At 41.0% G+C, this 17,203-nt stretch overlaps 2 protein-coding genes across 2 annotated transcripts; one reads left to right on the top strand and one right to left on the bottom strand.

Moving 5' to 3' along the window:
* Positions 1–598: 598 nt before the first annotated feature.
* Positions 599–7,460, top strand: LOC115371952 (lathosterol oxidase-like). Its single transcript, XM_030069602.1, has 5 exons — positions 599–643; positions 1,142–1,359; positions 2,540–2,672; positions 3,441–3,541; positions 5,660–7,460. Exons 2-5 carry the CDS (start codon positions 1,150–1,152, stop codon positions 6,122–6,124), a joined length of 909 nt encoding a protein of 302 aa, XP_029925462.1. The 5' UTR covers positions 599–643; positions 1,142–1,149; the 3' UTR covers positions 6,125–7,460.
* Positions 7,461–8,703: 1,243 nt separating this feature from the next.
* plekhb1 (pleckstrin homology domain containing B1) lies at positions 8,704–14,823 on the bottom strand. The gene is made up of 6 exons (XM_030069479.1): positions 14,424–14,823; positions 13,118–13,270; positions 12,355–12,457; positions 11,105–11,144; positions 10,887–10,977; positions 8,704–9,835 (listed from the first exon to the last, which is right to left on the bottom strand). The coding sequence occupies exons 1-6, from the start codon at positions 14,458–14,460 to the stop codon at positions 9,702–9,704; spliced, it is 558 nt and encodes a 185-aa protein (XP_029925339.1). The 5' UTR covers positions 14,461–14,823; the 3' UTR covers positions 8,704–9,701.
* Between the last annotated feature and the right edge of the window lie 2,380 nt (positions 14,824–17,203).

A 17,203-nucleotide genomic window follows, 5' to 3' on the forward strand; every position in this document is an offset into this window, starting at 1 on the left:
AATTGCACAAATTGCCTTTTTTTTGCTGAAATAAGTGCTGCTTGGTGTATTAGATGGATGCCGAATTTTAAAGCGACTCCTGTTACTATATAAAATATTTAAAGTCATGCTCAGCGACGTGTGTATATTTCAGAATTGACGACAACACAATAAACTGTCACATTTTTGAATGGAATGTGGCGAGACGGTATCTCAAGAAAACATAATACACATGCAGCGTATTTACATTAAGTGTAGCCTTTATGTGAAAACGAGGCTGCTAAACAACAACTTTGCCTCAACAAAAATAATGATAAATAAATACACTTCCGCAACAGTCCTTTCCACATTACGTAAAAAAAAATCCATTAAAAACATATAGCCTAACTTAGATAACGCATGTCATAACTGTGATTGAAAAAAAAAAAAAAAAAAAAAAAAATACAAGGCAGCACCGTCTGCATAGCACCATGACCAGATCTTCCCATTGGCCAATCGGAAATCATAACAAACCTTTCGTGATGAGGAAGTGGCCGCTCATTGGACAGCCTCCGTGTGACGTGATTGGCTCCACGGAGAGGGGCGTCGCTGATTGGCTGCTCGGTCGCCTTTAGTGTGGGTCACAGTCTGCCTCGGCCGCTCCGCAATACAAACATCTGCACAGGTAGAGTGACATTAAATATTACATACAACGATACATGGCACAGATATGACTTTATAATTGCAGTATAATTATGGTTTTTGGTTCGTTATTGCAGAATAATTGATTAAATTCAGCTTAAACTCAACGACGTCATCTTTGTGGCACTGCAATAACAGAGGCCAGCGAAAGAGAGAGGGAAAGTTTGAAAACATAAAAGTGAAAATGACATTTTACTGTTTGCATTGATTTTTTTCAATGCCCTTTTTCATTCTTACCTGTTGCATTTTCCCCTTTAGAACAGGGAACACACACTAATCACCGATCAGCCTCTTATTAATAGGTGTAATGGTTCCTTATCACTTTGTAGCATTGTATTATGTGCTGTTATATTGTGCATTTAACTTTGAAAAACACTTTGTTAATGTTACAGTGATGTTTTCGTTGCCTATCTACTCTGCTGTCTCTCCCTGCATAATGTTAACATATTAAAAAGTGTTTTATTTATATTTATGTTTACAGATTCAACCATGGATCTTGTGCTGAAGGTTGCCGACTATTACCTGTTCACACCGTATGTGTACCCTGCATCGTGGCCTGAGGACGGGGCGCTCCGCCAGATCATCAGCCTGCTGCTGGTCACAAACCTGGGGGCCGTGGTCCTGTACCTGGGCCTGGGCGCGATCAGCTACTACTTCATATTCGACCACAATCTTATGAAACACCCACACTTCTTAGAGGTAATCATTGTTCTTATAATATGGCAGTGAAATGCAGGCTCCCACATTATATGGCACAAATAAACAGAGCGAAGGGATTGGGGATTATTTGAGAAATCTGACATTATTTAAATCAGGTCCTTGTGCTCATAATAAATGTCATCCTGTCTGGAAAAACTTGTGCAGCTGCATCCCGAATCTGTCAGCCACCATGTTTGAGGTCCAGAGGACAACCGGCTGCATGCAAATAATAGTCAAATATACAACAAAGAGGCTTTAAAGCGAGCGATATTGAAAAAAGATTGCTCAAATGATGGCATGGCTCTCTGTCTTCAATTCAGGCTTTAATTTCAGACTTAAAGTTCATAGAAGTAAAAACAAACAAACAAACAAACAAACATGCAGATACATAAAATGCATGAAAACATACATAAATGAATTAATTATTAAAATAGCCTGTATAAACTCCATATTTTAAAGGTGTTTAAGTCCCATAAAGGCATCTACAACAGGGCTTCCACAATTATGGACCGGCATCTCATTGACACTGGATTGGTGAAAGCCTTTAAAGATTAGATTCTGTGATGCATTTAGATGAGGTATAAAGTTGTACATGAATTTGCATGAAAAGTGGGGACTCTAAATACCTAATCTGACACTGGCACTAGACCAGCTGTAAGTGCTATCCTCATGGCATCGCGACATGCCGCCTGAAGCTTCTGTATAATTGCCTTTAGCTTCAATCACCACTTGTAGCTTGAGGAGAATCAACTCATTTATGTGGAGCCCCGGAGAGGCCACCGAATTTTTCATTTCCTTTTCGTGCAAATGATACGCTAAATTATGCTTCATGTGCTTCAACCAAAAATTCATATTTGAAAATGGAGGGAATTTGATTATATGTAGCAAAATCTTCAGTTTTATTTACAAAATGGCTTGTTGCGATGTGAAATGTGGGTGCACTGATGTAAATGGGCCAGAAATTTAAAGTCACTGGTATGGTCCTCCAGCCACGTCTGTTCGTTTCTGTTGAAGCTGCAGCCGAAGTTGTTCGTTCACACACTTAGTCAGCTGTTCGCCGCTCTTGTTACCCAAGAGATGCGGACCTCAAATATGGCTGCCAGATGGTGCGAAACAACACCTAAATCCACTCTGTGTGATGTCTGCGCCTTGCCTCCTGACTTATGTATTTATTTTGCAGAATCAGGTACGGAGGGAGATCAAATACGCAATGACCTCTCTGCCATGGATCAGCATTCCCACGGTGGCCTTGTTTTTCGCTGAGGTCAGAGGATACAGCAAACTGTATGACAATGTCAACGAATCTCCCATGGGTAAGGGAGCATTTTCATTAACAAACAGTTTTTCTGTAATCCTGAGAGCTCATCATTACACACATTTGTCAGCGGAAACAAGGCTGGCACAATTAATCTGCCCGAAACCTTGACAGCACCTACTGACTGGTGTGTTTTTCAATATCATGAATTTATTCCTCTCCTTTGCGATGGGGAAACACTACCCGGGCTGTCCGAGGGTACAGAAACATCCGCAATGCACCAGAAGTCGTGGGGGGTTTCATCACAGCCGTTAGCAGTGTGACAGAGTTGATGTGTTGCCATTTAAATCGGTTGAAACTGAAACTGTTGAGAGCGCTTTGAATGTTGTAAACTGAATGTACAGTTAGGTCCATAAGTATTTGGACACACAATAGTCATAGACTTTCATTCAAACACTTGGAATGAACTCCAGACTTTTATTTTCTTAATTTGTCTTCAAATAAGGAGGGAAAAGGCTACACCTGGACATGAAACTGCTTTTTAGTCAAGTGTCCCGTTACTTCTGAGCCTCTGAAAATGGGGTGACAATGTTTAAAATTCCTAAAAGATTAATGCCATATTTTTGTTCAGTCTCTTAAATTAAAGCTGAAAGTCTGCCCTTCAATAACGTCTTGATTTCTCCATTTCAAATCCACTGTGGTGGTGCACAAGTGCAAAATTATGAATATTGTGTCACTGCCTGAATACGTCTCGACCTAATTGTATGTGACATGTTTAGCACAAGGTAGATTGAAGATATATCAAACATGGCCTATGTGTTTGCAGGTTGGCCTGGCGTGTTTCTCAGTATGATTTCCTTCCTGCTTTTTACCGACATGTGTATCTATTGGATCCATCGGTTCCTGCATCACAAGCTTATTTACAAGGTGAGTTTCTCAAATGGGGATCAAGCCTAGTCGCAGACTAAAATAAAAATGCCCTTTTCAACTGGAAGAAGTCTAATTCACTTTCCAGATCAAATACACTGCAAAAAGTCAAATCTTACCCAGATTATTTGTCTTATTTCAAGTCAAAATGTCTTATTTCTAGTCAAAATATCTCATTACACTTAAAATAAGACATGATCACCTCAGAAATAACTTGTCTTTAGATAATTTTCACCTGTTTCAAGTGAAACAGTTCGCTTGTGTCACAAGTAAAAATTTGCTTGTTCACTTGTGTCACAAGTAAAAATTTGCTTGTTCCATTGGCAGAATATGTTTCTTGTTTCTAGCAAATTTTAACTTGTTTCAAGTAAATTTTCACTTGAAACAAGTGAAAATTGTCTAAAGACAAGTTATTTCTTAGCTGATCATGTCTTATTTTAAGTGTAATGAGATATTCTGACTAGAAATAAGACATTTTTACTTGAAATAAGACAAATACTCTTGGTAAGATTTTGACTTTTTGCAGTGTAGTCCTGGATTTGTCTTGATCTAGTTTTAAATGATCTGATTTCCAGGTGAAAGATTAGAGTTGGTCCTGAAGGGAAAGACAGGGTGAATTATTTTAAAGTGTACATCTCTTGTCTCTCCTCCAGCTCCACACAACTCTGGCCTTTTCTAGATCCAGGCCAGGTTTTATGAGCATAACTGGGGTTTCAAATAAACCATTTAAGCAAATTCACTTGATTTCTCTCCAAAACATGGCGGGAGAGGCAATGGGCAAATTAGCAAAAAATGACCTGAACACTAGCAGGAGAATATCTGGAAAATGACCAGAAAATGACAAAATGGTAAGAATTTCCCCCAGAATACCCCTAAGGCACCCAAACCGGATATGGTGCATTATCACTTTAAAGCTACATTAAGCAATATTACATGCATTTTTTTTTTACAGTAAAATGACCCCAGGCAATGTAGGAGTTGTCACTATGGGTTTAAAGCCAGCCTGTTTTCATTCCCTGGTTTGAATTTTCTAAATTTATGCATCAGCCCCTTGTCTGTCCTCTGCTTCAGCTTCATTCAAAGTGTCTCTGAAACATCATGTTCTGCAAGATAAAAAAAATTTCAGATCAGTCACTTGAGAGCCTTCAGTCAGCACTGTGGTGACAGAAAAAGTTAATTCAAAGCAGCGCCACCTTGTTGCTGAAAGTCTGCAGTTTTACCACATTTTCAAATGGGAGCTCAGAGACAAAATAATCAAAGTACCAACAAATTTCTAGTGAGAGTGAAATGTATCCCTCAACACACTTTCATTCACAGATTGCCTGTGAAAAGAAAAGTAAAAAATCAGAGAGGGCCCTTTGTGTTTACAAATTGAGTTTTTGCTCTCAACACCCCCCTAGTGGACAGAAATTGTTACTGCAGCTTTAAATTGAATCCAGGGCTCCAGAGTCCCGAAGTAACAAATCTGAAGTTATGATGTGTTTTGGAAAGTTAGGTCATGATTAGCTATTCCAGATTAAAGCCGAGTCTTGTCAGGGAAACTGCTCTGATAGATTTAAAGGAACTCAGATACTTGAAGCATTTTAACAATAATAAATCAGTGCCACATTAAAATTTTGGCACATTATTGCTGTATAACGTCTATAAACAAAGAAGCCCATCAACAAGAAAATTGGCAGCCTCGGCCTTGTATTTTACACAATCAACCACCAGATTAGGTAGGAAATCTGATGGATTACTTTATGGCACAAAACAGCGAGAAGACGCTGTTCTCCAGGTGCAAACAGAGCTCAAGTTTTCAGGAGTGTCGACAGTGGCATCTAGTAGATGGAGTGAAAAATTAAACGAAAACTTTGGCCCAAACAGTAACGTCTTTTTGTGTCAGGAAGTGACAGAGTTTATTGGAAACGTGGTCGTAATTTTGAGAACCACTCGCCGTGATAATACCACTGGAGCGGCAGCCATCTGTTTACAATAATTATACCAAGCTATCACAATTAAAAGACACTGATGTATTGCTGTTTAAAAATGCTGTGCAGAACTTTGCAAGAACCTTGAAGGGCATGCTTCGAAATGTTTGCTGACTCCGTCCATGTCTCTCCGTCTTGTCCCCAACAGCTGTTTCACAAACCGCACCACGTGTGGAAGATCCCCACCCCCTTCGCCAGTCACGCGTTTCACCCGGTGGACGGTTTCCTGCAGGGGCTGCCATACCACATCTATCCGTTCCTCTTCCCGCTCCACAAGGTGCTCTACTTGGTCCTGTATGTTTTTGTCAACATCTGGACCATCTCCATCCACGACGGCGACTACCGGGTCCCTGGCCCTCTGGTGGACATGATCAATGGCTCGGCACACCACACCGACCACCACCTCTTCTTTGACTACAACTATGGACAGTATTTTACTCTGTGGGACCGCCTGGGAGGCTCCTACAGGCACCCCTCAGCACTGATGGGGAAGGGCCCGCATGATGTGATCCGGAAACTTGCAGCCGAGGGGAAGTTAAGCAAAGACAGGGTTAAGGCCAAAGGGCAAACGAACGGGCATGCTAATGGAGTGAGCGCAAGTAAAACGGAGTAGCTGTCAACAGGGGAGCGAGCCAGGTTGATTACTATTTTGTACGCCAAGACCTGATTTTTATACATAATGAACTGAGCAGGAAGTGAGCGAAGACAATGCACTGCACCCATACACACCTCGCAAAAAAAAAAAATGGAAGCCAATCTTCCTGTACTTGCCAAACATTAACCATTGTGAGATTTGATTGCTAGTGGATTAAGTGTGTGCAAGATGGCAGTCCAAGATTGGCATTGTTGGAGAGAATACTTGGGATTGCTGTACGTTCTCAGACTTAAATCGCGCCGATAGTCACAGGGAACGTCGACATCTGTGACACTTGTGGTCTGAATTTGCCTGCTGCTGGTGTTGCTGATAGCAAACCAAATGAAACAGGGCAGAGCAGTGAAGTAGACAAAGAGGTAAAATCCCCTCTCAAAACAAGAAAACCCGGAGTCAAGAAACTTATGGCACCAAGGCAATCTCTAGAGCTGCTGCATTGACAGTAAACTCTGGTTTTCCTATTTGTTGTCAGTGGAGCAGCTGTAAGAGAAAGTTATGTAGGTGGTTTGATTCTTTGGTTTTGAATTCTGTGAGGGTCGCTGATATTCGCAAATCTTGATAAAGATCTTCTACATCGCTAGAATAAACTCGTGATGCCAGGAGTAGCAGGTATTTTCAGTACTAGCTGGGGTTTGGCTTATTCAGTTGCATTACATTAACTTTTCACTCTAGTTAAACACTTTTTCTGCTGAGAGGGTAATTATAGTGAATGTGCCGGGTATGGATGAAAGCGTTTATTGTGTGGAGGTTTTATGAGTGTCAGGGTTTTTCAGACTTTTTTGTGTTAATTCGGTGGTAATCTAATGTTGAACTAATGCGCTGGTAATTTTATGCTAATTTTCTCATCACCTTTTCTCCCGTGTTTTTGAGTTAAATCGAGGGAAGTTTTCTGCACTGTAACTATTTCTGTTGAATGAAATTACAGTGAAATTAAACTATTCCTCATTTTGCTGAGGACCCCCCTGGTAGACCCTCAAGGACCTCCGGGGGTCCCTGGATTCCACTGGATTCAACTGGTTTAGGCCTCCAGAGTGCACAAATCATGTCTTCTTCCTTGTTCTTAGCCATGGCTTCATTACTTCATGAAAATATAGAAATACAGAGTGTTTTTTGTCCAGCGGGTGATTTGGTACTGACTGGATGTCGGCCCTTTCAAGAGGATGTTTATAGCCAAACTGGGGACATATGTTTTGTAGATAAACAGCAATAATAAAACAAAAAACATACAATGGACTTGAAATATTTTAACAGAGATATTTCTGGATATGCTGTGAAATTAAAAAGGTCTTTGACTCATGCCTGGCTCAGTACGGTTGCTTTGCCTGCATTAACCACCAAGAAATGTTTGTTTTCATCACTTAACAAAAATTAATCCATGTTTTACTGACTCAGCTGATCCATTTTATTCAAGAGACAAGGAGGATTCAGATGTGGGGTTGTGGCTGGGAAAAGAAGGCCACATGTAAGGGCTTGGATTTACACCGAGGGAGGAAGAGGCACCTGCACTGAGCAGCTTGTCCCAGGAGAATAGTCGAGTCAGTGGGATGAAGTGCAGCGGCAGGAACCAAGCCAGTGTTTGCAGGAGATCAGCGTCCCTGTCATGGAGGAGGTGGATGACGGCACTCAAACTCCAAAAGGAAAGGAGCGACGAGGTCACCTGTCCGAGGAGGGAGAGGGATCGCTGGCAGAAAACCTCGAGTTCGATGGCCTCGGGCTACAGGATGCAGGGAATGACAAGTTAAAACAGCAGAGAAGAAGCTTGAGAAGATGGAGGATATTATGTAAAGTTATGCAATGTAAAGGTTCGATGTTTATGAAAGGAGGAAGAAGGGAGTGGTAGAGCCAATGAAGCCCAGGCGTCAAGAGGAGATTTACCGAGGAGGCCAGCGCAAGTGAGACTGAGGGCTTTAATGCTCTTCAAACAGAGCTGAAGGACCGGCCGGTGGCTTTAAGGAAAGCAGAAGATCTCAGGAAAAGTAGGAGGAACAACAAGCTAGAATGGCATTTTATGAACATAAACCTGAACATATTCATAAGGGTTGTATGAATATGTTCAGGGTCTGTTTAGTCAGGACCAGAACAGAATAAAGCAGGAGCTGGAAGACTGATTAAAACAAGGAAGGGAGAGAAGAAGGGAGGCGACAGGACTGTGATGGGGGGTTTCACAAATCACTGATCTCACCTTTAAATAAATCATTTAAAATATTGGAAATAATTTTCTTGTCTTTTTTGTTGTTAATTTTCATTTTTTTGGTGCTAATTGTAATTTTATTGCAATTATTTTACTAAGTTTTACTAATGTTCCTGCTAATTTGTCTTGCGAATTTACTGTTAACATCAACGTGCCTGCTCGTGACACAAAATGTGGTTTGATTTGGGCTCAGCTGTGGTGTCCTCCATGTGCCTGTGTGTTGTCACTTATATTAGAGCTTTAACTTTGAAACATCTAAAAGTAAAAATATAAACACAATGAAAATGAAACCCAAAAGAACATGTATCTATATCTGTATTGATCTAAAGAGAGCGAGAGAGAGACATAATTAAATGGGTCTTTATGGATTGTTTTATTGGCAGGTGACTGTAGATTTTCTTGGAGTTTACATAATCTCTTTTTCCATCAGATTAAGGTTGTAGATAAAGAACATCCTGATATATAATTAACAAGCTGTTGTTTTGCAAATGCTTAATTACTCTAAATTGATAAAGTAGAGGCAACCCGTACAGCCACATAGCTTTTTTTTTTTTTTTTTTCAGCTTTTCAGTTATTCCATCAGTAACAAAAAAAATATACCAATTACAGCAACCAGTTTGCACAGCAGACATGATCCTTAACATTTTGTTTTTTAACAACAGGAGTATGTTTTTGTTTTGGCAAGATTGTCAGCGAAAGCTTGGAGGGGAAAACAAAAAAAGCTCTGTATCCCATTAATGCTTAAAATAAGAGTACAGTGTCTGAAGTTGTCTATTAGTGAATGTTATTAATAGAGTGTCTAATAAACCTTTGTGCTGGGTATCATTATGATGCAGGGCACTTTAATAATACACATTGAAATCAAGCCAAAATCAATATTTTAGGTTATCCAATAATCTACAAGCCCATTTTATTATTGCAAACAGAAACAGAAAATGACAGCTGGTAATCAACTTTTTACAGCTGACCTGGGGTGTGTATAAATGTATATGACATGTGTATAAACCCTGCATATTAAAAAGGCCGTGAGCACAATGGATCCAACATTTTGCAGCGACTGGTGTAAGATAATTAGGACCGGCTGTGGCTTCCTGATAGGATCCTCCTCATTCTCGCTCAAAGGTTCCTTGAAAGACAGTCTGAAGATGCTTTTTGGGGTTTTGGGGGCAGCCTGCAAGATGGCGACGTCAAAATAAGTTTCCGAGTCTCAAAGGAAAGGAGGAGGTAGTGAAGGAAAGTCAGGGTAAGGTTAAGGGTAGTGGGTCGCGTCCTCAGGTCTACACGTGCTCACAGGGTCTCAGGCTCGGCCTCTCCGCTCACGGTGCCAGGGAGGCTGTGCAGCGCCGCTCAGCAGAAGAACAGGGGCATCCAGAGGAAGGACCGCATGGCCGCCCCCGCCGCCATACCAGCCAATAATCCCACGGCAATCTGCTCCGCCACGCCGTCAAATGGGTCCCGCTGAACGACCACGTGATGGGTGCCTTATGTACAAGGAAGGAAAAACATAGTTAATAACTGAGTTCACATGGTTCATGATAAAGTCCCTAGCAAATTGTAAGGCAGAACTTAATTGTAAGAAAGTGCACTTCTACCATAGAGCGCGGATCAGGCCGCATAATTTTCTCCAAACTCGACCCGAGACAGGAGCATGGTGACCAAGCTCAACCCTGACCCGAACCCCAGATTTTGTTTGTCCTCCATTGCTAAGTTACATTTACTGCCTGAAATAATCCACGTGTTGCCTTCAGCATCGTCACGTAAACTCCAGCACTTTACAGGAAGCTGCCCAGAACAGACAGCAAGTCCATCATTTTTCACTAAAACAATGCAGACCTGACTGAACCCGACCTGAACCTGAACATAATTTTGAATTTTTTGTCCAAACCGGGTCCAGCTTTCATCTCAGTCGGGTATCTACACTCTATTCTCCAGTGTGTGGTGTCTGTCCAATGTCCAGTCAAGGATCCAGATATTGAGGTTGCTGATCGCTGATATTTTTGTCAATTTTTAATATGTTTGAATTTGACTCCTTTCATAGTTTTCTGATGTTTATTTTTTTTATGGAATACAGCTAGAGGGGGAGATGAAATAATATCACATTTCTCAAAACATGTAAATTATCCCTGTAAAATACGACACTTTTTAAAAATTTCTTTTAAGTTTCTGGAACCATCAGGATCATCATGGGACACAAAATCTCCACTGCAAGCCACGATAAATATACTAATAGTACTAAAACTACCACTACTACCGCTACCACCTCTGCTAATATTACTACCAGCACAACTAATAATAATAACAATTACAAAAAAAATACTTATGCACACGTATGTGAAATCAAAATCGCTCAGAAGCTCAGGGTAAAAGCTTCCCATAGACTGTGTAATACTGATAAATTCCATAATAAATATCTAATGAATCAAACTACATCAGATTCATCACGCCAGAGGTAGAGGCAACTGGTTAAAACAAACACTGTGGCTATAATCGAATCCGATTTCGTTCCCTGCAGTGCCAAGGACTCAACATTACCTGGTCCTGCTCCGTTTGCGATGTAGACTGTCTGGTAACTGTTGATGGGGATGGCCTGGTACGAGTCGTCGTACGGGTCGTAAGTGAACACCTGGAACACAGTGAAGAACCTTGTGATGGATGCCGCAGGAGGTACCGTGTTTAATAAGCAACTTTTAATCAGCTGGTCGTGTTTAAGATCTTATGAAGTGGATACAGAGAACGGAGAGGACACTCACCGGGTTTCTTCTGGTCTCCAGCAGAGTCAGCTTCCACGCTCTGAAAGAGAAACGTCAGCTGAGGATGGAGAGAAAGCAGAGAGGGACCCTAACCCTAACCCTAATCCTAACCCTAACCCTAATCCTCTCCCCCTCGCTCCCCGCTCAGGGGAGAGGACATCCTGTACTCTTATTTATCCTCTTGATTTTATTGATATTTATTTTTAGTTATTTTTAGTTATTTGTTGGTAACTTTTAGATGCTGGTGGAGTGGTCTATTTGTTTGTTACTATTTTATTATTAATTAATTTTATCTGTTTTTAATGTTTGGTGTGGTACCTTTTAGCACTTATTATTATGACTTAGCCCCAGGGGCGGATCTAGACAAATATTCATGGGGTGGCAAGAGGGTGGCATGGAGACTTTAAGGGGTGGCAGAAATATATATGCTGATTTAATACCAAACGATCACATATATCAGTATTTGCTTGGAAAACCCCCAAATGAGGATATTTTAACTCCAAAACATTCCATTATTGTGGTACATGAGTAAAGCATTGAATAGAAAACCAAAAGGTGGCATTAGAAATATTTATTTATTTATTTATTTATTTATGTATTTATCAACCCCTTAAATAGTGGGAGTGTCATCTTTTGCTGCATTTACTTGCACTCGGACATGTGAGTCTCGTAACAGCGAGTTTCCGAACAGCCACAATTAAAAAAAAAAAAAAAAAATAGTCTGAAATTGGGGTGGCAACTAGGGTGGCAAGGCATTTTTCTAGGGTGGCAGCTGCCACCCCCTGCCACCCCCTAGAACCGCCTATGCTTAGCCCTTATTTTGATGGCACTTATTTATTTATCTTATACTAGCACTTTTAGACCTCCCCTCCTGCTTCTGGATTTTACCTTTTGAGTTTTTTTAACACTTTATTGACAGGGTGCCCTCTTCCCCATGGATCCATGCAGCTGGGACCGGAATGGAGCCCAGCCTCAAATCAAACCGATGGTCTGGACTCGACCCCAGTATCCCACCCCAGGTTAGTCCCTAACCCTAACCCTAACCCTAACCCTAACATCAACTAACCCAGTAACCCTAACCCTGGTCCCCAGTGGCAGGGACTGCAACCTTCCTCACTATCCTACCCCTCAGTTCAGTAGGCCTGTGCAATTGTAACTATAACCCTAACCCATAACCCCAACCCTAACCCAACCCTAACCCAAACCTAACCCTAATCCTAACCCAAGTTTATGAGAGGGCGTACTCTTACATGGCTTCATCTTCGCTGTTGGCACACAAATTGATCGTCGAGCCGTCTCTGAGCTGAACCACCACGAGATTCTCCTTGGGGTTAGTCTCTGGTGGAGTCACTTCTGCAGAGCACACACAGGATAAAGAGTTCATTAAAATGCACACACACACCCACACATTTGTCTTCCTATATATGTGAAGAGCTCCTATTAAGAGCTGCAGCAATTAGTCGAATTAGTTGCCAACTGTTAAATTTATTGCCAACTATTATGATGGCGGATTAATCATTTTGAGTCATTTTTGACAGGAAAACTTCCAAATTTTCTGATTCCAGCTTCTCAAATGTTAATATTTTCTGGTTTCTTTAGTCCTCTGTAAAAGTAAACTAAATATCTTTGGGTTGTGGACTGTTGTGGACTGTAGACAGATGTTAGCAAACAAGTAATCAGTTAATCAAGACAATAATTGACAGGTTAATCGATACTATTCATTCCCCCAACCCCCAACACTAACCTACACTTAGTTCTAAAACGAACCATAACCCTAAACCCAGGCCCTAACATCAGTGTAACCCTCGTCCTAAAGGGATAAATCAAGTTTTGAGGGTGTTTAATCCCATTGGTTCTGCTCTTTATTGCAGATTCTGGACCAGAGAATCCGTCCTTTAGTTTGATGGGGAGTCGAGAATGAAGTCGTCCAGTTCTACGATGCCAAAGGTGCCTTTAGTGTCGATATGAGGCACATCACACACATTATGTTAAAAAGGTGAAATGGCGCTGCACCTCCACACTCCAGGCCCGATCTGACATCCACACATGACGTCTTGAGGCGGACACGGTGCTCAAAGTCTCGCCTGCTGTCGGTCTTATAGAAGACAAGACTCCCGTCGATCCACAGATCACACCAGTTCAACTTCCAGCGTCTGAAGACCAAACCTGGTGGGAGAGGGAGAGGACGTCAGAGAGAGGAGACACAATCACGATGTAATGTGACTGTTCAGCATTAAAGGAATATTTCACTCAAAAATTTGGGTGCAAAAACAGCCGTTTTAATTTAAACGATTAAAATGCAACAAATAAGAGGCTAAAAAGGGTAACATTGATTGAAAACGTATTTAAAATATACCATAATAAAATGATAAGTGAACAAATTAAGCGCTTTTCATGCAAGGTTATCTTAATTTGAAGTGTCACAGGTCACATGACCACAGTTTAGTTAAAACCTTTGTCTTTCTATTTTCTTGTAGTTTTTTACAGTGTTGGCTGAAGAGAGAGAAAATACAACATCTGGATGACGCGTGGTTATTATTTCCTGGTAGCTACAGCGTGCAACTCGTCTCTGATTGGAGGGAAAAGCTGCAGGCTCTCAGCGTTGCCTCGGCACATCCACCCCACATCCAAACTGCAGGAAATAAGTGGACACCAGATATAAAACAACAAAACACAGCTTCACCGGCCCGTTTCCACCGAGGTGGAGGCTGGACATGTGCTGTTTTTCCAGTAAATATGTCCTCACTGACGGGCTCTAAGCCACTTAAAGGCAGGAGCAGAGACACTTAATGGGATTAAAGGTAAATACCACAAAGGTTAGAGTTTCATAACACTCGCTCCAGAAAATATTTCAGGGCCTTCAGCTGATGTTGAATCATCCAGATTCATTTTATTACTTTTAAAAGTTAACAGGTAACTCATCCCTCAGCTGAGAAGACATTAGCTGTATGTAAATCTATATTTATGCATATATTTATGGTAAAAAACGCATCACCGTCAGTATTTCTGGTCAGAACTAAACTGTGTACAACATGAGGACGGCTTTACTCGGGTCAGATAATGTGTGTATGCAGACGGGCTCTTTATCCCTGTCGGCCTCACCAACACCACAGGTGGGAGGCGGCGGCGTGGCCTGTAACCTGAAAGTCAAATGTTTCATCTCTTTTACAGTCTTGTGCATGGCCTTTGAGCAAGGCACTGAGCCCCTAACTGCTCCTTCATTTTGATTCTAAATGTTTAAAATGTTTATGATGATGACGAGCAGAACGAGCAGAGAGGAAAAGGTGCGGTTCAGGTGGATTAAATCCAGGCTACTCACTCTGTCTCCACAGCCAGCCTGACTTCAGGAGCGCCATGTTCCTGAGGATTGGCCCGTCTCTCAACACCGATCCAGCGCAGATTACAGGAGAAACTTGAGTCTCGGTGTTTCCTCTAAAACCTTTAGCCTCCTCTTCTGCCTCTTTTATATTGACTCAAGCCCACGAGCGGTGGAGTAATGGTTGTTTAATCTGGGTCTGTCCAGGATTGAGACTGACTCACCAGATAATTCAGGATTAGAGGCCTGATTGGCCACACCCTCTTCTTGCTTTCCCCTTCTTCAGTGATTTTCCTGTTCACCTCTCACCTCCTCTTACTCTGTGTCCGTTACTATGAACAAAACGTCACTCAAGCAGTCCTTTAAATGTGTGTACTATTGCTCTCTTTAGTTCACCCCCATCCCATTTAAATAACACCCTGGGGATTAACCTGTTCCCCCAGGTCAGCTGTGTTAATCTTCCCAGTACATCTCCAGGGCCGCTCATAATATTATTATGAGATCATTTCTATTAAAAACATACAAGACACACCTGGTCTCGTCTGCACTGAGTTGCAGTTTTGCTCAATTCTATGATTTCATGAGAAAAGTGGAGACAGTTGTTAAGTGGAGCTCGTGGATAATCCTGGTTTTTCTTCAAGGATGGTTCAGTGTAAAAAAAAAAAAAAAAAAAAAAAGCCCCTTCAAGAAATGAACTTGTGTATAAAGTTCACTCGCACACATTTGTTTTTTTTTTTGTTTGTTTGTTTTGTTTTGGTTTTTTTTTTTTTTTTTTGCATTTTCCCCTTTGAAAATAATTGTTTTGTTTTGTTTTTTTACTTGTGCATTATCAGTAAAAATGAATATGGTCTACCAGAGATGTTGTTGCTGTGCAAGTGGGGTCAATTTTTAACAGTTTTAACAATCTTCAGTCAATCTTCAAACAATTTAAACGATATAAATCAATTTTGTGTTATGGACATGATTAAGCAAATTGAATCACAGCCTCACTGTTTTACTATGAGTGGTCAGGAAATAGCAGTTTAGGCATTAATGAGATGCTATTTTATCATTAGTCATTTGTCCTTGCTGTAGCTGCGTAGCTAACCAGATCTGTTAAACTGTGATTTATTGTGTATTTCAGTTTTGTTAAAAAGTAATGAAAACCCAAATCCAGATTTCAGAGAAGCCTGGCCTCTAGTGGTGAAAAGCAGGGTGGCAGGTCTTTGGTGGCAGGTGAGGTCACCACCTGATGTTCTCCACGGTTGGCCACCAGAGAACAGCCCTAAGTTTCACCATTAGAGGTCACATTTCACACAGAGTTTGGTTCAAAGTGTAGTAAGGGCGACTATTTTCAAACCCTAAAAACTGCGACCCTTAAATTCGCCATGAACAGACGTCACATGACCTCTAATTCCAGTACAACAGAGCATCTTAAACGGTGACATCATCCTGCATTAGTGGCTGTAAATTAACATTTCCACCAATAAAACCTTCACAAATCTTCAACAACCTCCCTCATCTCTTAATGAAAAACGGCACATTTTAGTTTACTATCCCTTTCAATTAAATACGGCCTAATTTATGTCATACATGAACTGCTTTTACCCAGTGAAGCTTTGGAAATCAGCTGGAGAGGGTTTAAAGCTAAGCATCAGTACAGAGAACAACAGCAAAACAACACAACACACCGGTCTAACAGGAGGGAAATGTGACCGCAACTCCTGTGTAAAACTCCTGTGTTTTTCAGAAGAAAACATATGCCATGTACAAAAACTTATATCTAACATTTGATTTTTATGTCAAAAAACTGAGCCGTGGATGGGGTCGGACGTCCTCTGTCTGTCCCTGGTTTTGACTGATAAAACAAACAAACAAACAAAAACATCATCAGTTAGAATAGAATAGAATAGAATAGAATAAAATAGAATAGAAGCCTTTATTGTCATTGTGTACATACAATGAAATTGCAGATTGCAACCCTTCACAGTGCCGTATACAAACAGACATGGACAACCGACCAATACAAATGAACAAACAGCATGAAGAGACAAATAACGACATAAAAGAGACAAAAAAGAGACAATACAGAGGTAGAGGCAATAATGAGGAAAAGGAGATATAACAAATGATATGCACAATGCAAGGTGCAAAAGTTCAAATTAAACATTCAGTTAGGTTACGGCGGGCTACAGAGTCATTGTGTTTGTGAATACAAAGAGAAAAGTTCATTCAGCTGAATATGAAGGTGCTCTCACGCAAACGGTGGCTTTGTAATCGAGTAAAAGTCAAAAACCTTCACAGCTGGCCCCTGCTCTGCCACTGGCGGTCTGAAGTCACAGAGTGAAGTCCTGCCATCAAATTCACTCAGGTTCTCTACTGGAAACACCTGTCCTTTACTTACCTTTGTGCCAAGTTTCTATTAATAATGACATAGTTTTACCAAAAGGCCAGAGAGTTAGGACTGAACTTCTGCTTCATTATCCAGCCACAACGAGATGCTATTCTGAGCAATGCCAGTACTAACCACAGGGGGGCAGCAGTGACATTTAAAATGCCACAGTCATGAAGCCACAAATGAATAGAGAGGATAGCAAAACATGTAAAGGCACTGAGAGCAAAGTCTGGCACGGCAGTAGCAATATTTCAGAGTATTGTGGTTATTATTATGAATATTATGGTTGGTAATTAGCGTTGTATCGTTGTCGTGGTCGTAGGAGGAGTAGTTGAGGTACCAGTTGCTGTAGTTGTAGAAATATTAATAGGGTCATTGCATATAAAATCAACAAATTCAGGAAAAAAAT

This window comes from Myripristis murdjan, chromosome 14 (assembly GCF_902150065.1).
Source record: "Myripristis murdjan chromosome 14, fMyrMur1.1, whole genome shotgun sequence".
Classification (NCBI taxonomy): Eukaryota; Metazoa; Chordata; class Actinopteri; order Holocentriformes; family Holocentridae; genus Myripristis; species Myripristis murdjan.